The sequence below is a fragment of the Aulonocara stuartgranti genome, assembly GCF_965226115.1.
Source record: "Aulonocara stuartgranti genome assembly, chromosome: 11".
Taxonomy (NCBI): domain Eukaryota; kingdom Metazoa; phylum Chordata; class Actinopteri; order Cichliformes; family Cichlidae; genus Aulonocara; species Aulonocara stuartgranti.
The window spans coordinates 12,382,465-12,405,341 of record NC_138947.1 but is presented as its reverse complement, the minus strand read 5'-3'; the positions used below and the strand labels follow the sequence as shown (position 1 = coordinate 12,405,341).

Here is a 22,877-nt window from a genome sequence, read left to right as displayed (position 1 = left end):
TTTCAAAAGCGAGAGAGAGAATTAAATCGTTATTTAGTAGTCAATCACTTTTTTGCACAGCAACGGCTCAAACGTGGTATTGACGTATGCCGCCACCTCGCGGACACTGCCGTTCATTGTGTACGGTACTTCGTTTCCATAGCAACCGTTACTGCCAAACCACTGTGTTAGCAACGGTTGACTCGTGCTTATCGTGACTTCAGGGTTCGCTGTAGATTTGCAGTCAGTGAACACTGCAGGGTTCGCACTTTGACAGAAATATAGCATTTTCTTAGAGAAATGATGGCTGAGACAGGCGGTGTGACCAAGCTAGACGTCTCTGTACTGAACGCTGAGCAGCAAGAGAAACTGCGACAGTTTAAGGTAACGTGTTGCATTTATCAACGCTAAAATACCACCTTTATTTGTAAGCTATGTCCTGAAATGCTTTTCGCATTGACCCAGATCAAGACGAGAATCGACAACGAGAGGTATTTGAGGTCGCATCCCGAAGTAGACGTACTCATAGGCGACTTTCTAAGGTCTGCTCAAGTTCACATTAATATCACAAAAATACATGCTGAATGGGGAAAAATGTTTGTGATGTTTTATTGTTGAACTTAACACTGTCTGCTTTAAGTTTAATTTTGTTTGTATTTATTTATCTTACAGCAAATGTTACATTTCTAGGGTAATATGCAAACTTTCATTTTATTTTCACTGTGTATAACATATTATATTAATAACCTCTGTACATTCAGTGGAACCAGCTACCCTTTCAAAGAAATGTATGAAAGATTACAATGTATTTTACAATATAATAATACAATATATGTATACCCTGAAAAGGATTTACACCAATATATGTACTGCAATATGGTTTCTGCTATTCAAGCTTAGTCTCTGTATCATATTTTTAACACATGTTACAACCTCAGTATTAAAATCTGAGTTTTCCCTGCTTAAATTGATTTTGGAGCTGCCAAAAAAGGTTTTAACAGCCTCAAAAAATAAAAAAATAATTCAATAATTCTGGAATAATTAATCTAATATCCGAGCAATAAATGGGAAATATGTGCAGTGATTTATTTAAACATGCATGTGGATACAGTATGGAGCAAAGTACAAACGATTTTACAAAAGTTTTCTTGTAATTTTGTTAAGTAGTATTCAGGAATAGTTTTTCGAGGCTTCTTTAGGACATCCCAGAGCTCTACTTTAGATATTGTCTGCCTTTTGCAACTAACAAATAAACAAACAAACAAACTTAAAATAACCATTCTTTTGATGGACTGACAATGAGCCCAAGTCCAAAGAATAATTTTAAAAGGCCTCCAAACAGCCCAAAGCTTAAAGCACCATCACTCAAGTCTACTTGAGCAATAATTTGTCATTTGCCACCTCTCCTCACAGGGATGTGCTTCACAAACAGCCAGCTGACATCCGTGAGTTTGCTGCAGGTGAGTTGTGTGCAGTGTGCATCAACACCAAAAATGGCCAGTTGGTCACTATTATTTATTTTCACATTCATCCTTTTGCCCAGTGTTTAGTTAGTGAATAAATATAAATACATATTTAAAGTCTGCCACGTTTTTTTTTTACAATTTCTCTCTTTTGTTGGACTTTTTCAGATCACTTCTCAAACCCAAACCTTGAAGAAACTATTCTCCCCAAAATGGAAGGAAACAGCGAGACAAACTAAAACACTTCCAACAACTTCACCTATGTTTTCTCTATATTGATAAAAAAAAATTATGGACTATGTTTTTTGGAACAATGATGCTGCTTCAGTTGCTCCATTGTCCAGTTTGTGGACAAGGGTCCTAAAGGGTTTTATGCTTATTTATTAATCAAAATCCTTAAATGTATAATTACCTTGATATACCTTGAGTGGTATTAAATATTTTGTCACGTCACCACAAGTATTTATATAAATTACACAATAAAATGTTTTTTAAAGCCACGATCCACACTCTAGAAAGCCATACTGACAAGAAAATGCAAATTATTGGTTAACCTGGCTGATATACAGGAATTATTTATCAGTCTAACCCTTGAAGACAATTTAAGATAAGCTTGTCATATAGTTGTTAGCAGAATACACAGATCTAGCACAACCTGCCTAACAATAACATAATAAAAATTTTCAAAAAATAAGTGTTTAAATACAAGTATCTTTAGATGCCTAACTAACTAAATTTTACAGCTGTAGCATAAGTTTAAATTAGTTTAATTTTAGTTATTTGGTTGTTTATTAGACTAGAAAGCAGAAAGAAAGCACTAATACCACTAATATAATTAATGTAAACCTTTGGTTAAGCAAGGGGTCGTGGATATTAGGAATCAAACACAGACACCTAAACCATTTTTAAATTTAAAGAATCACTTTTTCCTCCTTCACAGTGTAAGTTCCATGTGCATTGGAGGTGGACAGAAACTCTTTCCAGGTAGGCGGGCCAGTTTATGATAATCCTTTTACAGTGAAAATAGGATCGACTTGGCTAAACCAAAAAATTACAGAAGGTAAAAAAGTATAGGCCAACTTACTGCATTTATCTGGTGCTTCTTTTCTTTTTGGCAACTATTCTCTGTGATTATTTAAATCTTTATAGACAGATTTTCTATTGTTTGAATGGTACTGCCAGTAACAGTAAGCTAATAAATAAAGGTAATATTAGCTAACTTAAAAAAAACAAGCAAAGTAAAGAATTAATTCGGCAGCCATAAGCAGAAAAAAGTTGGACAGCTGAAGGTAAAAGACATTAAGCAAGAATATTTGCATTATTAACTTTTTTCACCTTCCTATAATCTTTACAGGCATTTTTTGATGTGTAACAATAGGCTAATAAGTAAAAGATAGCTCGTTAGCTTACTTAGCTAAGTTAACAGAAATTTGTTTTAACATAGGGCAAGGAGCTGGTGGCACAGAAATAGTGAAGGTAAATGGATCAATGTGAGCTGAATACACATGAAATAAAAACATCCGTATAAGTTCTTTATTGTTCTTGTAACCATTTCAGTCTTTTTAGGTGTATGTGGAAAACGGCTAATGGTAATAATAGGCTAATGAGTAAACATTTGCTAACCCGTAACTATTAGCTCATTTAGCTTATGTTATGTTTGGAAATATTAGTAAGTAAGTATTTAATATTAGTAAATGTTAAATTAAAAAATTTGAGCTTAACACTTGACCAGACTTAAACTGACATGAGTGCGATTACTTGGTTGGGGTGTGTTTTTATTTTGATGTCTATTTCCGTTTCTAGTTTGGTCTAATTTGAAGAAGAGTTAAGAAGGAATTCAATTTAATTTCTTTATTGATTTTAACATAACAGTTAGGTAATAGTGTAATTATATTTTAACGAGAAAAGGATGTCCATCTGATGTATTATTGTAAAGAGACAAGGATTTAATTGTGCCCCATGTGTGATTTGCTTTAATCCCATTTGAGCTATTTAAGCTCAGCTACATGGACTTCTTTGAATACTGCTTGTTAGGAACTAGTGAGGCAACTGCACAGTGCTCAGTGCTCTAGAAATTATGATCAATCTTAAAAAATATTATTGCTCTAGTGTCCTGTCAGATATTTTAATTACTTAATAGTACGATGGGTGAGCTATTTACTGTTTTTTTAATAGTAGCCTTACCCACCAGTGGCAGTTGTTTCATATTTATGTGCTTTCGCCCTGGAAAATGTAAATAGTCTTTTTTTGTTTTGACTTCACATTTTTATATGAAAAATACTTGTATATGAGCTGTGGTATGTTTATCTTAAATACAATTTAACTGAGATATTATCATGACATAAACTCTAAATAAACATTGTGCTTCACTGAATTTATTAGAATAACAGCTTCAGAGTTACCAATTATTACTTTTATTAATGATTTGTGAATGATTTTATTCATAACTTTTAGGTGAATTAATGTTCTCTTCACCAGACCTTATACGCAATTACAGCACTTAATTTTTGTTGACACTTGCTACTAATGTAATTTAACTAGTATACGTGCACAGCAGATGAGAATTACATGATATACATACATGCCCATACATGATATGATCAAAGCTCCTGGACCACTCACACATTAGACTTATTCCAGAGGAGGTTTGGAGGTCTGCAGTTAGGCAATAGGCACGCACTTGTTAGCCCTGCTCTGAAACTTTAAGCCACCTCAGCAGCAACTTTGCTTCTTTATGGTTGAGCTACTGTGGTTCCTAAATGCTTCCACTTTGCAATTTCACATATCGTTAATCGAGGAGTATCTAGGAGAGAGAAAATTTCGCAAACTTGTTGTAATGTTGGCATTGTATTATAATGCCACACACAAATTCAATGAGCTCTTTTTAATTACCCATTCTTAAACAAATGTTTGTTAAAGCAGAGTGTTTAAATGCTTGATTTTGTCCACATACGGTTTTCTATATAGTTTATGCAAACAAATAACAGAATTTTATAAGACCAGATTTATATGTCACTTCACAATTTACCCATTGAAGTGTCCTCTTTCAAGGTTTTTCTTCTGTAGCACGATGTTTGTTTGATTCATACTTGATAATAACTATGCAACTCAATATAATGGCAAAGTAAACAATAATAGACACACATGCAGAAGTTGTAGTAAGTTTCAGTAAGCTGCAGTACCAGCAGAGAGAGATATTTTATTTTGAACATGAAAATATCACAGAAAAGTGTTTAAATAGACATTACCAACAGTTACATGTAAATACATACTAGTAGCCTAGCTTAATTGTTCAAGGACCCTAGATTCATACCTTCCTTGCTCGCCAGCGACTTCTTGGCTTTGAATATAGTATCTCCCCCTGCTGGTACTGCAATTTCTGCATGTGTGTCCATTTCACACTTAGAATAGGCAAAGCGTGAAATGGACATGGTGGACCAGCATGTCTATTAGATGCTTTGCTGTGATATAGGATTTAATTATGAGATATACTGTGTATATATAAAATGTGAAAGTTGATGTTTCTTTTTCTTGTGTGATTGGAGGAACTTAAGAGCTTAATCGCACCAGACACGCCGTAGCACGTTGTAAAATAGTTAGGAGGTAGTAACTGTGGGGTGACAGTTCTAATTTTGCTTAATGTTTTCTTATTTTTTCTAGAACTGCAATACACACATGATTGATTGGAAAAATCTGAGTTACACGAATGTAATAATGAATACTCAGCGGTGTTAGCAATGAGTAAAGACAAAACTGTTTTGACTTATTACTGAGGTTTTGCCTGAAGAATCAGAAATTTTGTGAATTCAACGTGAAACTTATTTTGATTGTTAAAAAAAGCAAATACTCACACACACACACACACACACACACACACACACACACACACACACACAGTGCTGTATTAATGCCGTCCCCCTGCTTTGACTGTGTCAGTTACAGGTGGACATCCTCCCAGATCACATTAGTCACGAAGTACAGGCACAGAGGACGAACACTCTTATGCTTATGCATCCTGTTTTTTCTCAGATCTACCAAGGAGAAGACTGGTAATCTGTAAGTAACAACTAATTTATATATTCATAAGTTGCAAAAGTTATTATTTTTTTTTCTTTCTCAGTTCTTGTAATACTATTATTTAAATTTAACTGTAAACCTTTACAGATCTGGCACAGATGAACATTTATATTTTAATGTTTTGTTTTTCTCGCTAATAGATGATATAATAGTAAAGAAAAGATATGCTCTAAATCCTGCTCTTACATACACACTGTTGAGACTGCGTGGTTAAAACACTCATTTTTGTTCTAATACTCTTTTCATTCTTTATTATTCATAATCTGCTGAAATATTTAAATGAGAAGAAAAATCTCTGTAAAGTAAACAGTGAATTCAACATAACAGTATACAAATGTTGGTGAAGGGAAATCCTAATGAATGTGAACCAAATACATTAAAAAAAGGTAAAAATGATAGGACAAAAGAAGAGAAGACAACAACGTGGTGCTAAAATATTGTTCCACAGTACATTGCGTGCATTACCAAACCTGTTTTTCACTGCAAGTTATCCTCCAAAGTCCTCAGAGATTCCCAGAGGATGAATAGCTCACACGGTTACTAGGAAAGTGTGATCATAAATCCTCACTGGAGGAAGTATATCACAAAACTGGAGGTGGCTCACATAGAGACAGTTTCAACAACAAGTGAAGACCAATGAGGATTAACTGCATGCAACTAGAAGTGAAATTAAAGCCCAAGAAAGAAGATCTGTGCCAAACATGTCATTTGTGTTCATGTTAACACATTATGTAATACCATCCTGTCGAACAGACGCACAGCCTATCCACATGGCTCCGAAGGGAGGAGCCTGTTTGGTTCTGCTCATCTTGGCCTCTGCAGTTTTCGGTAAGCTCCAAAAACATCACACTCAGTATACCCGTTTTACCCCTTTTTTATACTATATGTTTGTTAATGTAAATATGTGTTCTCATAGGCACATAAACATACATGTATGAATGCTATTAAAAGTGTGTGTTCATTAATACAAACCTTTACGTGTCTGCCTAGCTCAACTTCCACATATGGGGCCTCAAGAAAAAGCTGAGTTAGAAAAAGTGACTGAAAAACTGGTAAGGTGTTTTCTGAATTTCACGTCAGTAGAAATTTATTTTTCAGGCTTAAGAGTAGGGCTGCAGCTGTCGATTATTAAATAATTAAGTATTCTCATCAGTTTATCGAGTAATCCGATATTGAATATTTTTTATAAAGAAAACATTTTCTTAAATCCCAAAATAAATAAATAATCACGGTAAAAAAATAGGTATAAATGCAGCCAAAACTAAGATAAAAAAAGTGAAAGAGCCTTTACGCTGTCTTCTTAGAGATCTTTCTTACATTAGTAGGAGGCTTCATGCGTATTTTTTTTTTTTGCATGTATTTTTTAGTGTGCTAATAAATGAGTGTTTGTGTGTCTGTAAGCCTTTAAAAGAGCATTAAGAAAAGTGCGCATATCAACATTCTGAGGGCTGAGGTTTCGTCAACCTCCCATCAGCTTTTCCCCAGTAAAGCCTTTAATGGAGCGGGTGAAACACTGGCATTTACATAGTGACAATTGAATCATAGAGTCATGCATTAAACAAAGCATCAAAGCGAATAAAATGTGTTCATATTCAGTTTGGGGCCAGTGATTTTATTTTATTTTTTTTCTTCATCAGATGAAGAAGTGCTACTATAGAGGTAAGAAAACTTTCAATACACTTTTTAAAGAGAAGAATGTGTATGTGTGTAAAGTACACCCTCTTTCACATTTTTATACATCACTGCGTAATAAAAATAATCTGTTCATTAAAGAGTCTTTAAGTTAGGCAAACACAACCTCATATGTACAGCAACGCATGACACATTAATTACAAAAGTACACCCTTACTGCTTCCATAGGAATTAAGAGGATAAGTCCTACCAGCCTGGTGCTTCAGCTGCCCTTACTGACGCAACCCCCAAAAAGGGATTCGTGTCTCCGACTGGAATCGAACCAGCAAACCGATCATTCTTCTGTGAAAAACATTGTTCACAAGTGTAATACAGTGGTCCCTCGTTTATCGTGAGATGTACGTTCTAAAAATAACCCGCGATCTGTGAAATCCCAACTTTATTTTTTACATTAAAACCCCTCACTACACACTTTATACAGTTTTCTCAGACAGGCTCGAAGATTTTCACACTTTTCTCTCTTGTTTAAAGACCCTCACAGTTTAAGCCTTCGTAGAAAAATAAGTCCAGTATTATATAATGAAACCAAAGATCAAACCCTGTTTTCAGGTCCAGAACATGGGAATAGAGCCTCAGTGAGAGAATTCAAGATTAACAAATCAATGATATGGACGTTGAGGAAGAAAGAAGAATGAGTTGAGTAAAGTTTGACTGATCTGACTATTTTGTTGCTTAATGCGTCTCATACTGTGGTGCCTTATGGTCTGAAAAATACGCTAACTTCCACCTTCCTTTAGCATGTCTAGAAGGCTAACCTTTTGTGCAATGGTTAGCATCGTCCTCTGCCTTTTGGGTGCTAGCGCAGGTACCTTTGATAGTGAAAAAAACGTTTCGTCGGCATTGTTGTGTTTGTGAGGGAGAAAACTTACAAACATACAGTACAGCACTTCACAGTCACACTGCTAGAGATAGAAGATTTATATAAATTTGACAAGCTGAACACATTCTGTACTGTACAGGGGACACGGCACGGAGGAGATTGATTGACAATGGTCTACAGCCGACCAGGACGCAGAACACAAAGCGCTGTAAACAACAAAAAATCATGCCAAAAAAAGATCCGCGAAAAGTGAACCGCATTATAGCGAGGGACCACTGTACGTTCAACATAGTTGCCAGTCCCAGGAGTGAATTCCTCTGCAAAATGAATAGCTTCATTAAAAAATTAACATGTATAAAATCTTGGAACTGACACAGGGTGTACTGAAGCTGAACCTTAAAATGTTTTGTTGGAGTAATTGTAATGTAACTCCAGTCACCATGCTGAATTGGCGTCAGTGTGAGAGTGTGAGTACCCTGACCACATTCTGTAATATGAGCCACAACTGATATGTGGCAAATGGTTTGATTTTACAGGATACCCAGAGCCTAATTTGATGCAGGTCAACAGTGTCTTCAACTCCAGGTAATTCGTTTTTGTATTTTGTTGCTGTCCTGAAGAATCAAGTGGTCACTTCAGTTATCACACTTATTTGGACTGTTGTGTAATATTTTTCTTTATGCTTATCCACTTTTTGTCGTCACCCCACTGAAACTCTTTGTGATTTCCATAACTCAAGAAAAAAGTCACCGTAGATTTTCAAATTGATACCATAGATGCATCTACTAAAAATTGCGGACAAGCTCAAATCTCAGTGACCTCGACTTAAAGGTCAAAGGCCAGAGGTCAAGTTTTCTGAAAATGTTGTGAATGCAATAACTCAAGAACGAGGCAATGTGGGATTTTTAAACTGATACCATAGGTGCATCTACTATAAATCTTGGACAAGTTTGAATCTGAGTGATCTCGACCCCGAGGTCAGAGTAAGTTTTCTGTAAGTCTTTTGAACGTGATAATTGGGAATAATTTAGTTCTCTTGTCTTTTTTGTCCCTCAAGTTATTCTTTATCAATTTTGTGCATAAACAAGGAAAAGAAATGTAACTAACCAACTAGTCTAAAACTTGGAGACATACTCCTTCAACGCTTATCTGCCGTTAAACCTAAAAATGAGGATTCGGTCCCAGCTAGTGAACTTCAGAACAAGGTGACATAAGATTTTAAAATTGGTACCATACATGTGTCTACGAGGAGGCTGAGGGGTAACACTGGTGGTTGCCAGTATTTTCATAAATAAGTGTAAAGAAAAGATTTGCTTTTGCTTTTTGCTGCAAAATGTTAGTAAATAACTTATTGATAAGCTATGACATTGGTATTTAACTCCATCTTAAGAATATGGTTTTGCCTGGTCAAATGTGTCTAGTTAATCAAAGGATATTTGGTATATTTCATATGTGAAAACATTTATTCTCATCAGCTTTTATTTGCTCTCTCATTAGCCTTAGTGGTTCTGTGCAGAACAGAGATGCTAACCAGTCGAACGCCCTCCTTTCCACTTTTCGTCATCTCCTGACCTCAGTCACTACAGGAACAAACATGAAGTCATTTGGTCAACTCCCCGTGGATATTTCACAAAAAATGGTTTGAAAATATAAACATCCATACACCCATAATCACACATACTGTATAATCTATCTCCATTTCCTTAAAAAATATAGCCTTTTGAAATCGGATGATTCTTTTTGATGCACTCTGTATTAACTGAAACATGTAATTCATTTTTTTATGAGTACCAGGTTAGTCATTAAAGTCACTGATTATTTAAAGCAGCGCTTATTGTCTTATTAATAGTCAGTATGAATTTTTTGTTGTGCAGTTCTGACCGTTAATGTTTTTTCTGTCTGTCTGTTAATAGACTAACCAGATGTGGAATTGCAGCAATCTTCCAGGCATGATTGAGGTGATGAGAAACTATTCTGGTGGCATATCAAAGGCAAGGGAAACCCTCCCCCCAAAAAATAAATGCAATGGATAAATTGTTACTGTTTTTTAACAGTCTTATCATGTCTGCCATCTATCCTTTTCTCCTAGGAGGATTCTGGATGTTATATGCAAGCGTTTGCAGCCCCTCTTTCCTGGGCAACTTTGACCACACAGGATAAAAACAGCATGGACTCAAATGACTACAGAAAACTGATGTGGGCTGTTACACCTATGGCGGGGCTTATGCCCTTCCTAAAAACAAAACTTCTGATGAACGTAGATATCCCAAAGCTAAAAAACATGTGAGTATGCTTTTATGGAATAATATTATCTGGCTTTTTCATAACCTTTCCTATAAATAAACCTGGTGTTGTTTCCAGGATGGACATGTTGAAGAGTATGTATGATCGCATACCTCCTGGTCAAAGGACTCGTGTGGCTGAATGGGCGAAAGATCAGATCACCCAAAACTACTTCAACTGTTCAATAAAGCCATGGGTTTACGCAACATTAAGTAAGAAAAGTCAGAAATCAATTGATAAAATCTATGTACACACATACAGTTCTGTTAGCATAACTTCAGAGGCTATTACAGTTTGATGGCATTTTTTATGTGAGAAAAACTGTAAATTGACTCATGTTACTTACGTTGGGACTTCCATTATACCCAGAACCTGCAAAACCCTGACTCTGATCTATGTTAAACCTTAATTTGTAGTTTTATCCCATTTGAACAATTTCTGTTTCAATTTAGTAAAATTTAAATGACCATACAGACAGATCCACCAACACACCACAGTCTCGCAAATACATTTTAAGAGGCAATTAAGATGCCTTGTTTTCTACCTCATTTCTCTCGTTGCGCTTCTGATAAGTATAAATGTGCATTGTAAAACCTTGATTTATTAATAGAGCATGTGGATATCTGCTCCCCTTCACTGGAATGGCTGAATTTGGAAGCACTGACTATTTTGGGACCCTACCTGTCCTATTTACCACCAAGTGATGTTAATTATTCTTCTAAAGTAGAGGTAAGAGAAGGATAAAGAAGAAATAAGACATGGAAGAGAAAAAAACAACAAGGTTATAATTTTTTCCTGGTTGGTCTGCTTTGCTTTGTCTTCTAGCTATGCAAGTTTTTCTCTTCAGCTAAGTTCAAAACCACGATGAACCCCACTCTGAGTAAGAAGTTGCTCCATAGAATCCAAGAGTGCTTCAGTTCACAGGAGTTTCCAGAACATGTGGAAAAGTGTGTATACATTATTGATGTACATTAGCAGGTGCAGGTGTTAACAGTAAAAATATTGATTTGTCACTATGGGGAAAGCCCAGAGTCTTCTTCTTTTTTGCTCTAACATGTCTGCTGTGAAAGAAGTGATAAGAAGCATTTCAGGAAAAGGATCTAGTTGTACATAACATGTCATGTCATTTTTTAAAAGACTGCCGAGTGGTTTTACTTTACCCGCTACATACCAAAATAACACAACATCACTGAGGTTTCTGATCTTAGATCTTATAGGGACAGAAAGAAACACAAGGTTTCACACAAAAATGTGTGAAGGATTTGAAATAATCACTACGTTGTCTGGTATTTGAATCTCCACAGACTTGGCCCACTGGCTTGCTATTATGATCCCCCAGAGTTGAATGCTAACTTCAGTGGGAAACTCCTCTCTCAACTGGACCAGTGTGACAGCTCCCAAATCAAAGGGGTATTTTTCACTTACGCTTACCCAAACTTTCACATTTATCTTCTTTGATCAAAGATTTGAATTGTTTCTTGAATCTCAATAGTGTCATAATTACTCGTTCTCTCTTTTATCCTTCCCAAAACACAAGCTGAAGACACGGCTTCTCAGTTCTCTGAGGTCACTGTCAAGCCCTGCTCAAATAATACGAGACTTAAGCAGTACTGTTACTGCATTGTCTGCCAAAGAAATTGCTGCAATCCCTGCCACCAGTCTCACACAGGCTCTCAAAAATCTGGGACCCAACATCCGATGGACAAGGAGCCAGCTGCATGCTCTTATCGAGAAACATTTGGGTGAAAAGAAAGTGGGTGGATTCAGCTGACGGCTTGTGTCAGATAGCTGTCCTCATTGCTTGATACTTACCTCATTCTGTTCCGCCTCAGTGTAAACAGATATCCGGGATGGAGCTGATGAAACTTCAGCCCGTTGCAGAAGGTTTGCCAAACTGTATACTGAAACAGGTAAAAGCTGTAGAGGTCCTGAATGAGCCAGAGGGCCTAAAGAACATCTCCAAACGACTGAGCAGGGGACAGCTAATGGCCATGCTGGTAGGGGTGAGTTCTTCATGTTTCTTCATTTCATCACACCAAATACATTGTGTCTTAAACAAAAAGTATGTATTCTTTCTTTGATTTAATTTCTAAACATATTCTTAAAAGAATTAAATGTTTTCCTGTAGATGCTTAAGGAAATGCATCCTCCTGCGCTGGTGCCAAAGTTGTCTTCCCAGTTACTTAACGTCGTTTCTATTAACATTTTGGCCGATGCAAATGTCACCTCTTTGGACCAAGTGACAAACAAAACTTGGACTCGGTCACAGGTAGTGATGCTAAGTATGCCTTAGGCAGCTTCTTTGTATTATTTTGTTGAGTTTTCTAATTTATTTACTGTTACCATCCATGCATTGCTGTAGTAAGTATATGACTGATTTTGTGATTTTCTCTTTTTACTCAAAAAATGGTGCCACTTGTGGTGTGTTCTTACTCAGGCAGCATACCTGGCAAAGAAGATGGCTGACCTAAAACAGCTTCAATTTAGGTGAGAGAAGTATGCTGCTGACAAAATATCTGAAACTCTTTTTGGCAAAAAAAAATCCTTCTAATAGAAAAACAGAAAGTGCATCCAAAGAATTTATTCACCTAATCGTTTCTACAGTTTTTGCTTAAAGCACTTGACTTTATTACTTGATTCATCAGCAAATCTCAGAAATATTTCTCTATACCTGGATATTTGCCACAAGTGGTAACATGACTTAACTGTAACAGAAAACATTGTATTCATTTAAGATTTAGAGCTCTCTGTCTAAACTTGTCCATATAGGTTCTTGCTGAAGCACCTGAATTGGCCTATTGACTCACTGCCACCCTCATGGATCATTTTTATTGGCAGTCCTTTGACCTTTTTGAAGGATTACAAGTACAGAGAGAATACATTACTGCCTTAGAGCAACCTGTCAATGTTATTGCTTTTCATTGAATGCGTAATGCACGTGAACAGATTGCAGAGCTTATAAATAGTACAAATATGCTGCTGAGATTGTCACTGCAAATATAAGAATAGACCCAAGTTTTTATGTTTATGCAAAGTCTGACAAATATTTGTACACAGAAACGGTTCATAGAATATACATGCATATATATATATATATCTATATATATCTATATATATAGATATATATATATATATACATATTAGTGCTGTCAGCGTTAATCTTGTTAAAATAACTGCATTATTGCGGCAAATCTCCATTAACGAGTTATTGCGGATCGCCCTGTGCGTGGGGCTGCACGGCATCAGTGTGTTGGCACAGTTAGCTCGTTAACGCATTAGTCTACAGCTCTTTGGCCCTCACTTTCTGCCATGTAAACGCAAGTGTTTCACTTACATTTGTGACTTATTTGATCATATCTAGGAGCACCTGTGTGAATGCAAAGTACAACCACATTAAGACCAAGAGCCCCCAGTACTGATATGTTTTTTTTTCTGCAGACTACTATAAAATCTAATTCACTGCACCATAAATTTCCTTACTACTTAATTTTATTCATTTAGTTGTTTCTGTGAAGCTCTTTAAGATTATCGTGTGATCTTTACCAAAGCCTTTAATGCAGGTTTACAATTTTCTTTGGTGCTTAAGTTATTGTCATGTTCTTGTTACTGTGTTTGTTGCTCCTTCATCTGAAACATTGTTGTCTAACACAGGAAGATGCGTTCGGTCCTTCAGGGCATAACCTGTAAGATGATTAATGAAGCTCCTGACAGCGGTGTAATGGAAATGGCTTTGGCCATGGCAGAGTCTCCAGAGTGGCTCTCCAAAGTTCAGGTAGGTATTTACTCACACATAAACATCTTGTCTTTACATAGTGTGTGCAGTCCGCACAGAATAACTATTATAACAAACATATTTCTAGGCAGGATGTGCTGCCAAAAAACTTTTTGCAACTTTGGTGAAAAAGAGAGCAGACTATTTCAAAACCATCACTGAACAGGAACTGGATAAGATTCCTTCAGCTTTGCTTCTTCACCTGCTGTAAGCAAATGGTGTATTTACTAGTTTAAAGTTTGTTTAGATTTTTTTAAGTTTGTGTTGAAATCTGTTTTCTCATTCCTTTTATCGTAGCCCTTCAGATGTGGACGATTTGCCTAGTTCTGTCTGTCCTATTTTCCTTGACAAGATGGAAGAAGCCAACATCAGCTCTTTGCCTCTTAATTCCCCGTCTCGTCCTGCACTCACCAAGAAAGCCCTGTTCTGCCTAACCAATGTACACTCAAGGATACACATAGTAACAATAAGTATTATCTAATAAATTGATCCGCTTGTTCAACAGCAGTTAGAGATGTCTGCTGTGTTTTTGTAGGGGACAGATTTATCCAGCCTCACCGGTGGTGATCTGCCCAAGCTAGGGCCCCTCGTATGTGAGCTGCAGCCTTCCCAGCTGCGTCTAATGAACCCTGATGTCCTCAACTCCGCTTTCCAGGAGATGGCTTCCTGCAAACATATTCCTCAACAATACAGGGCAGATATCATTAAGATGGTTCACCAGACCTTTGGGTAGGACACCCTCCTAATGAGCATTAAAGTTAACACAAAGAAAGACCATAGACTGTTTATAAAAGATGCACAAGGCTTCCAGAAAAGTTATGGTTCTTACTGAATATAACATGAAGTTTTTATATATATGTATATATATAAAAAAAAAAAACACCCAGCACGCCCCTGCGGGCGGTTTATCCTTCAAGCTCAGGTCCTCTACCAGAGGCCTGGGAGCTTGAGGGTCCTGCGCAGTATCTTAGCTGTTCCCAGGACTGCACTCTTCTGGACAGAGATCTCCGATGTTTTTCCCGGGATCTGCTGGAGCCACTCGCCTAGCTTGGGAGTCACCGCACCTAGTGCTCCGATTACCACGGGGACCACCGTTACCTTCACCCTCCACATCCTCTCGAGCTCTTCTCTGAGCCCTTGGTATTTCTCCAGCTTCTCGTGTTCCTTCTTCCTGATATTGCTGTCATTCGGAACCGCTACATCGATCACTACGGCCGTCTTCTTCTGTTTGTCTACCACCACTATGTCCGGTTGGTTAGCCACCACCATTTTGTCCGTCTGTATCTGGAAGTCCCACAGGATCTTAGCTCGGTCATTCTCCACCACCCTTGGGGGCATCTCCCATTTTGACCTCGGGACTTCTAGGTTATACTCGGCACAGATGTTCCTGTACACTATGCCGGCCACTTGGTTATGGCGTTCCATGTATGCCTTGCCTGCTAGCATCTTGCACCCTGCTGTTATGTGCTGGATTGTCTCTGGGGCATCTTTACACAGCCTGCACCTGGGGTCTTGCCTGGTGTGATAGACCCCAGCCTCTATGGATCTTGTACTCAGAGCTTGTTCTTGTGCTGCCATGATTAGTGCCTCTGTGCTGTCTTTCAGTCCAGCTTTGTCCAGCCACTGGTAGGATTTCTGGATATCAGCCACCTCCTCTATCTGCCGGTGGTACATACCGTGCAGGGGCCTGTCCTTCCATGATGGTTCCTCGTCTCCCTCCTCTTTCTTGGGTTTCTGCTGCCTGAGGTATTCACTGAGCACTCGGTCAGTTGGGGCCATCTTCCCAATGTATTCTTGGATGTTCGTTGTCTCATCCTGGACTGTGGTGCTGACACTCACCAGTCCCCGGCCCCCTTCCTTCCGCTTAGCGTACAGCCTCAGGGTGCTGGACTTGGGGTGAAACCCTCCATGCATGGTAAGGAGCTTTCTTGTCTTTATGTCAGTGGCTTCTATCTCCTCCTTTGGCCAGCTTATTACCCCAGCAGGGTACCTGATCACGGGCAGGGCGTATGTGTTGATGGCCCGAATCTTGTTCTTACCATTCAGCTGACTCCTCAGGACTTGCCTGACCCTCTGCAGGTACTTGGTGGTTGCAGCCTTTCTAGCGGCCTCTTCATGGTTCCCATTTGCCTGCGGGATCCCCAGGTACTTGTAACTGTCCTCTATGTCTGCAATGTTGCCTTCTGGTAGTTCAATCCCCTCAGTTCTGACTACCTTCCCTCTCTTTGTTACCATCCGACTACACTTCTCCAGTCCGAACGACATTCCAATGTCATTGCTGTATAGCCTGGTAGTGTGGATCAGTGAATCGATGTCTCGTTCACTCTTGGCATACAGCTTGATGTCATCCATGTACAGGAGGTGGCTGACAACTGCTCCGTTCCGTAGTCGGTATCCGTAGCCAGTCTTGTTAATGATCTCACTGAGGGGGTTCAGGCCTATGCAGAACAGCAGTGGGGACAGAGCATCTCCTTGGTAGATCCCGCACTTGATGGTAACTTGTGCTATGGGCTTGGAGTTGGCCTCTAGTGTTGTACGCCACATCCCCATTGAGTTCCTGATGAAGGCTCTTAGGGTCCCATTGATCTTGTACAATTCTAGGCATTCCAGTATCCAGCTGTGGGGCATTGAGTCATAGGCCTTCTTGTAATCAATCCAGGCAGTGCACAGGTTGGTCAGTCTGGTCTTGCAGTCTCGGCTGATTGTTCTGTCTACCAGTAGCTGGTGTTTTGCACCTCTGGTATTCTTGCCAATTCCTTTCTGTGTCCCGCTCATGTATTGACCCATGTGCCTGTTCATCTTAGCCGATATGATGCCTGACAGGAGCTTCCATGTAGTACTGAGGCAGGTTATTGGTCGGTAGTTGGAGGGGACCGGTCCCTTCTTGGGGTCCTTGGGGATCAGGACCGTCCGGCCTTCAGTTAGCCATTCCGGGTGTCTTTCGTTAACTAGTAGCTGGTTCATTTGTGCTGCCAGACGCTCGTGGAGTGCAGTCAGCTTCTTCAGCCAGTAGGCGTGAACCATGTCGGGCCCTGGTGCTGTCCAACTCTTCATACTGGAGACCCTTTCTTGGATATCTGCCACTGTGATGGTTACTGGACCCTGTTCAGGGAGGTCGCTGTGGTCTGCCCTCAGATCCTCTAGCCACTGAGCATTGCCGTTATGGGTTGCGTCCTTCTCCCATATGCTCTTCCAGTATTGCTCCGTCTCCAGCCTTGGTGGTGCTGTTCTCTTATTGTTCCCTTGCCACTGAGAGTACACCTTTGCTGGTTCTGTGGAGAACAGCTGGTTTATTCTCCTGCCTTCTATCTCTCTGGTGTACCTCCTCAAGCGGCTGGCCAAGGCTGTGAGTCTTTGCTTGGCAGTTTCCAAGGCCTCAGGTATGGACAGCTTGCTGTATTTCTTAGGCACCTTATTTGTCGCACCTTTCTGCAACTCCGTTAGTTGGCTAACTTCCCTCCGTGCTACTTTGATCTTGCCCTCTAGCCTCCTTCTCCATGGAGGGTACTGCCCCTTGTGGCTGTTCAACTTGTAGCCAAGCATCTCACTGATCACTGCTGCCGTATTGTAGATCAGCTTGTTAGTGTCGGTAATCGTGGTTGTAGGTATTGCCCGTAGTGCTGCATTAACATCATCTAGCAGACCTTCTGAGGGTACTTCACGTAATCTTGGTAACCGGCTACGGGGGATCCAGGTTTCAAGCTTGGCCATGATCCTATTTTTCAGGTCAGTTCCTCTGGCACTCAACTCTCCTATCGCACTTGGGGCTATATATATATATATATATATATATATATATATATATATATATATGCTTTCTTTTTGAGTGAATAAGGGGAACAAAGCCAGTGTGCTTTGTGTGTGTGACATCCAGCTTACATACATGCATACATACATGTTTTGTATAGAGCCAAACAAAAAAGCTAAAGTAGTAGTCTTGTGTACTTTTTTAAAACATCTGTAGAAATTCTTCTGATTGGACCGAGGACACTGTGGAATCAGTCGGTCCCCTTCTTCTTTGTGATAAGGTTGCCACGTCTGCTCTACCCAACAAAGTGCGTATCTGCCTTGTCCATTACATGCAGCTCATCTTGTGTTTGTTTTTGTCATGTTCATTATTAAGTCACTCAGAACTCAGAAGTGACTCTCCTGCTTGTGATTAAAAATGGATATATATTTTCAGTTTTTCTTGATGTTGTCCCTCTCTGTATCTCCGTTAGCCTTGGATGAAGGATGTTCTTCGTTACATAAAGTCACTGTCCTCTGATCCTTCAGATGCCCTGAAAAAGAAAATCTTTGCTCTTACCACCACTAGATCAAATGCAACACGTAAAAAGAGGGGTGAGAAGGAGGCGTGCTTTATCTGTTTTGCAACAATTCAGTTTTATATTTCTGTTTTTTGTAGTTCTTGTGTCTCTAACAGCAAGAGCAACACTGATCATGGTAATAGCAGCGTAACTTTTTATTTGAATCTCTGCCACAGTTTAGTTTTTAGTTTGAATTAAAATACATTTTATTTAAAGTGGTTTTTAAAAAGCCTTATGATTATATTGTCTATACCTGTAGAGATCCTGAGAGAACCCACTGAGAATTTGATTCAAGAACTGGGAATGGATAATGTGTACTGGTCAGCAGGAGAGCTGGATAAGATGTCAAACAGCACTTTCCTGGCCACTGTAGAAATACTTGGAGAAATCCCGAACTACAGTGCAGATCAACTGGCTGTGCTCAGCAAAAAAGCTACTGAGGTACAGTGAGACACAGTCATCTTGGTTTCGTTCATTCGCCAGTCTGTTTTTTCTTTCCAGCATTTCTAGTTTGAACGGTTGGCTTTGATTCGGGCACTCACAGTGAGATTGCCACAGTAATAAAAAGTTATTGTAAATCAAGGTGGAACATAAAAGTTTTTTTCCACTTTCCCACAATTAATAATAATTAATACAGCTTCACTAATGAAAGTTAAGGTGTACATTTTGAATATCAATATTTTAATATTATTGAACCAAGATCCAATTGAGCAGTTATTATCCCTGTTTGTCTTAACTGATAAACTGACCTAGGTATAATTTGCTCCGCAGCTTAATGGAAGTTAGAGAGGAATAACGTCTGTGTAAATATCCAAACAAATAAAACGCTGCACTCTTCTGGTGTCAAAATTAAAACGCAATCTGTAACTTCTTAAGGTTGCATTTGCTGGTCTGTATGTAGAAATCCTATATTTAGTTATTTTGTGTTAGTGTGAATATTTCTGTATATTTCTTTAGGCTTTTGGCCCCGTGTCACAGATGAACGAGGGCGTGGTCATACAGCTTGAATGTATAAATCAGGGTTTTTCTAATTCTGACCTGGAGAATCTCCCCTTGCCAATGGATATTGTAGAGGGAATTTCCCGCTGTGGGTGGACTCAATCACAGGTGAAGTATAGAAACAGCATTGCATGCTCACCGCTATATCGATTACACACATGACATGACTCATGTGCCAATAGATGGAGTCGTTGTGGAGGGGAATTGCCAAATATAACAATCTGAAAGCGCAGCAGCTGGGAGCTGCAGAGATGGTATCACTGAACCGGCTCATCTGTGGCCTGAGCTCCAGCGAGATCAAACAGCTCAACATCAGCGCCTTCAAGTTTGTCCACCGCACATCTCACTTTTCATTTTATTTAAGTCACCCATTTTTCCAGGCTCTTATTTTCACAGATTATTTTTTGTTAATCTAATGATCCGTGACTGCCCACAGCCCATCTCCTCCCACCTCTGCAACAGTAGTGAAAGTACTTTTGAGAAGTGAAAATTCAAGTGATATCCTGTCATATGCAGATAAAAGAAATCTTAACCTCTGCCACTCATTCAAGACTTTTTAAAAGTTTCTTTTTTTTTAATTTTTAGCTGTGATGTCTTCTTATTTCTGAAGCAGTGATCATAAATAGTTCATAAATACTTTCTTTCTGGTCAGGTGCATAAACAAACCTTTTTTTAGAGTAGACTCGTTCACAGGTAGTGATGCTAAGATTATTTTAACTTTAAAGAGCTGCACAATGATACAGAGTCACAATTGCACGATGTGTGAAAGTTTGTGTTTGTCACAGGAGGGCTGTGGGCTCGATGGATGGTATTAAGTGCTCCTTTCAGATTTTACAGCAATTAAAAACTCTAGCTGTGGCTGCATTTGGGAAACCCAGCACCTGGACAGAACCACAGGTTGCAGACTTGGGCAACATACTTGGTAAGATAATATCTGCAAACAAAAAAAACCCCCATTGGAATATTTCATAGAAATACCTGTAAAGTGTCACCTGGGAGAGAAATTAGCTTTCACTTTTGGTAATGTTTTCATCTGTGTCCCTAAGCTGGGCTGGATGCATCGGAGCTGGCTTCTTTGGACCCATCTGTCTTTCCATTTGTCAGCAGGACGTGTATCCCACTCATCCCTCCAAACAATTTTGCTGTAAGCAGCTTTTTATTTCCTACTATTGTTTTTAAGCTAGAAGCCAAACCTAGAGGCCAGATTTAACAAATACATTCACTCGAGTGTTGGGCCGTGCCGAAATAGGCCTACATACAAAAACCCTTAATTGATATTTTTACCAATATTTTATAAGAGAAAATTTGAGCTCAGGTGGACTGAGCTCAAATGTATACTATGTTTTACTTTTATTAGGCTCACTCCATTTCAAAGCAGATCATAAAAATGTAATTAGTTACAATAAGGCAGATAAAGGTTTTCACAGGGTACAGTGAAAGACAACAAATATTGTCATTATGAAGAGGATAAATGCATCACTAATAACATTGAAATTAAAGTTCGCTTGTTCTACGTGTGTGAATATATGTCAGTACAAATTTTAAATGCAGGACTTTTATTTTATTAAATGTTGTATGCCTGTTTTCCCTGCAGGTACTCTCTGCTGCTCAGCTGGAGGCCCTTGGGCCTGACAATGCAGCAATGGTGACCACTGAACAGCGAAATCTGTTGAATAATGATCAACTTGACACAGTTGAAACGGCTCTAACTGGTTTTCGTAACCAGGCACAAAGAGCTGTTCAATCAGGTAAAAACACAAATTTGCACAGCATTTAATTCCCACGTTCTTCGTCATCTAAATATTTTGAAGTATTTGGAACAAGTTAAATTTCATCCTGCCATTAAACGCTGCCATGTAGGCTTGGCTTATTCTGAAAAACCTAATTTCAGAGTGTTTTCAACATAAATATGACTTAAATTGTTTATTAACAATATAATAACAATTATTATGATATATTTATATATCAATATGTAAATATTAGACTTTAGTTTTAATGACCTTTGAATATTATCACTGAGAAATCTTTATATTTCACTGCTATGTCCAGGAGCTCCATCGCTGGGTGCAGAGGGGCTCTCAGCCTTCATGAAGCCCCTTCTCTTGCTTCTCATTGGGTTTCTCCTGCTGTGAGTCATCACATCCATCTGCTTAAGCTAATTACAGACCTATATTAATAATAAAAATAAAAAAAAAACAAAAAAAAACAGTTCAGCAATTCTTCAGGTTTATTTAGTGTTGAAGACGTTTGCACAGATTGATGTTTTATGATAATCTATACATGTTTGTGACTGTAGCTCACATGATTAGATGACCTTCTGAGATGTGTTAGAGTTCCTTTACTGTGTTATGTGTTAATAAGAAAATATATTTTATTAATTGCAGAGAAATATTTCATGTTTAATTTTCAGATGTTCTCGGTATGAGACTGTTTTTTGAAAAGTTGATATTTACTGACAAAAACCGAAGAATGATTCAACTTAATAAACGTTATTGTTACGCCAGCAGCCAACAGTGAAGTTTGTTGAAAGAAATGACCAAGTTACAAGTGACTTTTTTTCCCTCTTTCTCTGAAATGATTGGTTTGAAATTGTTTTATCAATGCTAAACACGCACAGGGGAGAGCTAACTTTGACAGTTTTTTTAAAAAAAAAACTGTTAGCTGTCTATTGATATTATTCATGGATGGTGGTGAGAAATAGCTCAGAACTTGCAGCCTGTCTGAACGTTAATGCAAAGTTACAACTGAGGATCACATTATGAAATCACCCACATGTAGACGTTCATTCAGCCTTTCTAATTTGAAGACAATTTTGTTTTATGGCTGAACATCTTGGCTTCAACCTTTCCAAAACCAATTAAATTCAGTTATTTGTATTTTTTCGAGAAAATGGAAAAAAAGAAAAAAAAAGAAAAACCTAAAACAAAAAAATACCCATGTTTTAGAAATAAAAATACCTTTGCAAATGTAAATATGCAAAATAGTCTGCAGTTAAAAGCAAGTGTTTGATCTTTGTGAGCTGCCAGCCTCAACAAGAGAGTGATCAGCTGAAAAAGTATAGCAGCTCCTTTAAAAACAAAACAAAACAAAAATGAAATCCAACCAAAACATCAGGACAGAAAATACAAACATCCATCTATGGTTTATGGTTTTAATACATGAAAGTTCATAAATCCACCCTACAAACCTCAGCTGTGAACTCTATTTGATTAAGGTAGGATTAAATTTATTGGGAGTATTCTTCAGTAGTGACAAAACCTGAGGTGGTGCAACATTTGTTGAGCTACCAAATTAATAAATCTGCATTACATCTGTACTGAATAAACATCCTCTAAACAAGATAACCAGGCGTCTCGATCAAACTGGCACTTATTCCTCCTTTCAGATTTTTTTAGAATACTTGTGTTAAACATGCCGATTTTGCAGTTTCTCTGAACTGATGAGGAAGCTACGTTGACACCTATAGGTGAAAGAACCACGAGAGA

The 22,877-nt window shown here is 38.4% G+C and overlaps 2 protein-coding genes across 2 annotated transcripts; both read left to right on the top strand.

Moving 5' to 3' along the window:
* The first annotated feature begins 53 nt into the window (after nucleotides 1–53).
* On the top strand, nucleotides 54–5,492 carry riiad1 (regulatory subunit of type II PKA R-subunit domain containing 1). The gene is made up of 5 exons (XM_082550765.1): nucleotides 54–363; nucleotides 445–521; nucleotides 1,393–1,439; nucleotides 1,611–2,383; nucleotides 5,379–5,492. Exons 1-4 carry the CDS (start codon nucleotides 280–282, stop codon nucleotides 1,679–1,681), a joined length of 279 nt encoding a protein of 92 aa, XP_082406891.1. The 5' UTR covers nucleotides 54–279; the 3' UTR covers nucleotides 1,682–2,383; nucleotides 5,379–5,492.
* On the top strand, nucleotides 2,390–21,882 carry otoa (otoancorin). The gene is made up of 30 exons (XM_082550761.1): nucleotides 2,390–2,502; nucleotides 5,472–5,498; nucleotides 6,273–6,347; nucleotides 6,510–6,571; nucleotides 7,157–7,178; nucleotides 8,568–8,616; nucleotides 9,529–9,670; nucleotides 9,945–10,022; nucleotides 10,121–10,314; nucleotides 10,393–10,526; nucleotides 10,925–11,043; nucleotides 11,140–11,261; nucleotides 11,619–11,724; nucleotides 11,852–12,067; nucleotides 12,147–12,317; nucleotides 12,443–12,583; nucleotides 12,752–12,801; nucleotides 13,966–14,086; nucleotides 14,175–14,293; nucleotides 14,384–14,525; nucleotides 14,622–14,815; nucleotides 18,051–18,141; nucleotides 18,307–18,427; nucleotides 18,653–18,834; nucleotides 19,351–19,500; nucleotides 19,575–19,717; nucleotides 20,178–20,314; nucleotides 20,439–20,536; nucleotides 20,987–21,140; nucleotides 21,442–21,882. The coding sequence occupies exons 3-30, from the start codon at nucleotides 6,290–6,292 to the stop codon at nucleotides 21,522–21,524; spliced, it is 3,399 nt and encodes a 1,132-aa protein (XP_082406887.1). The 5' UTR covers nucleotides 2,390–2,502; nucleotides 5,472–5,498; nucleotides 6,273–6,289; the 3' UTR covers nucleotides 21,525–21,882.
* Nucleotides 21,883–22,877: the final 995 nt, after the last annotated feature.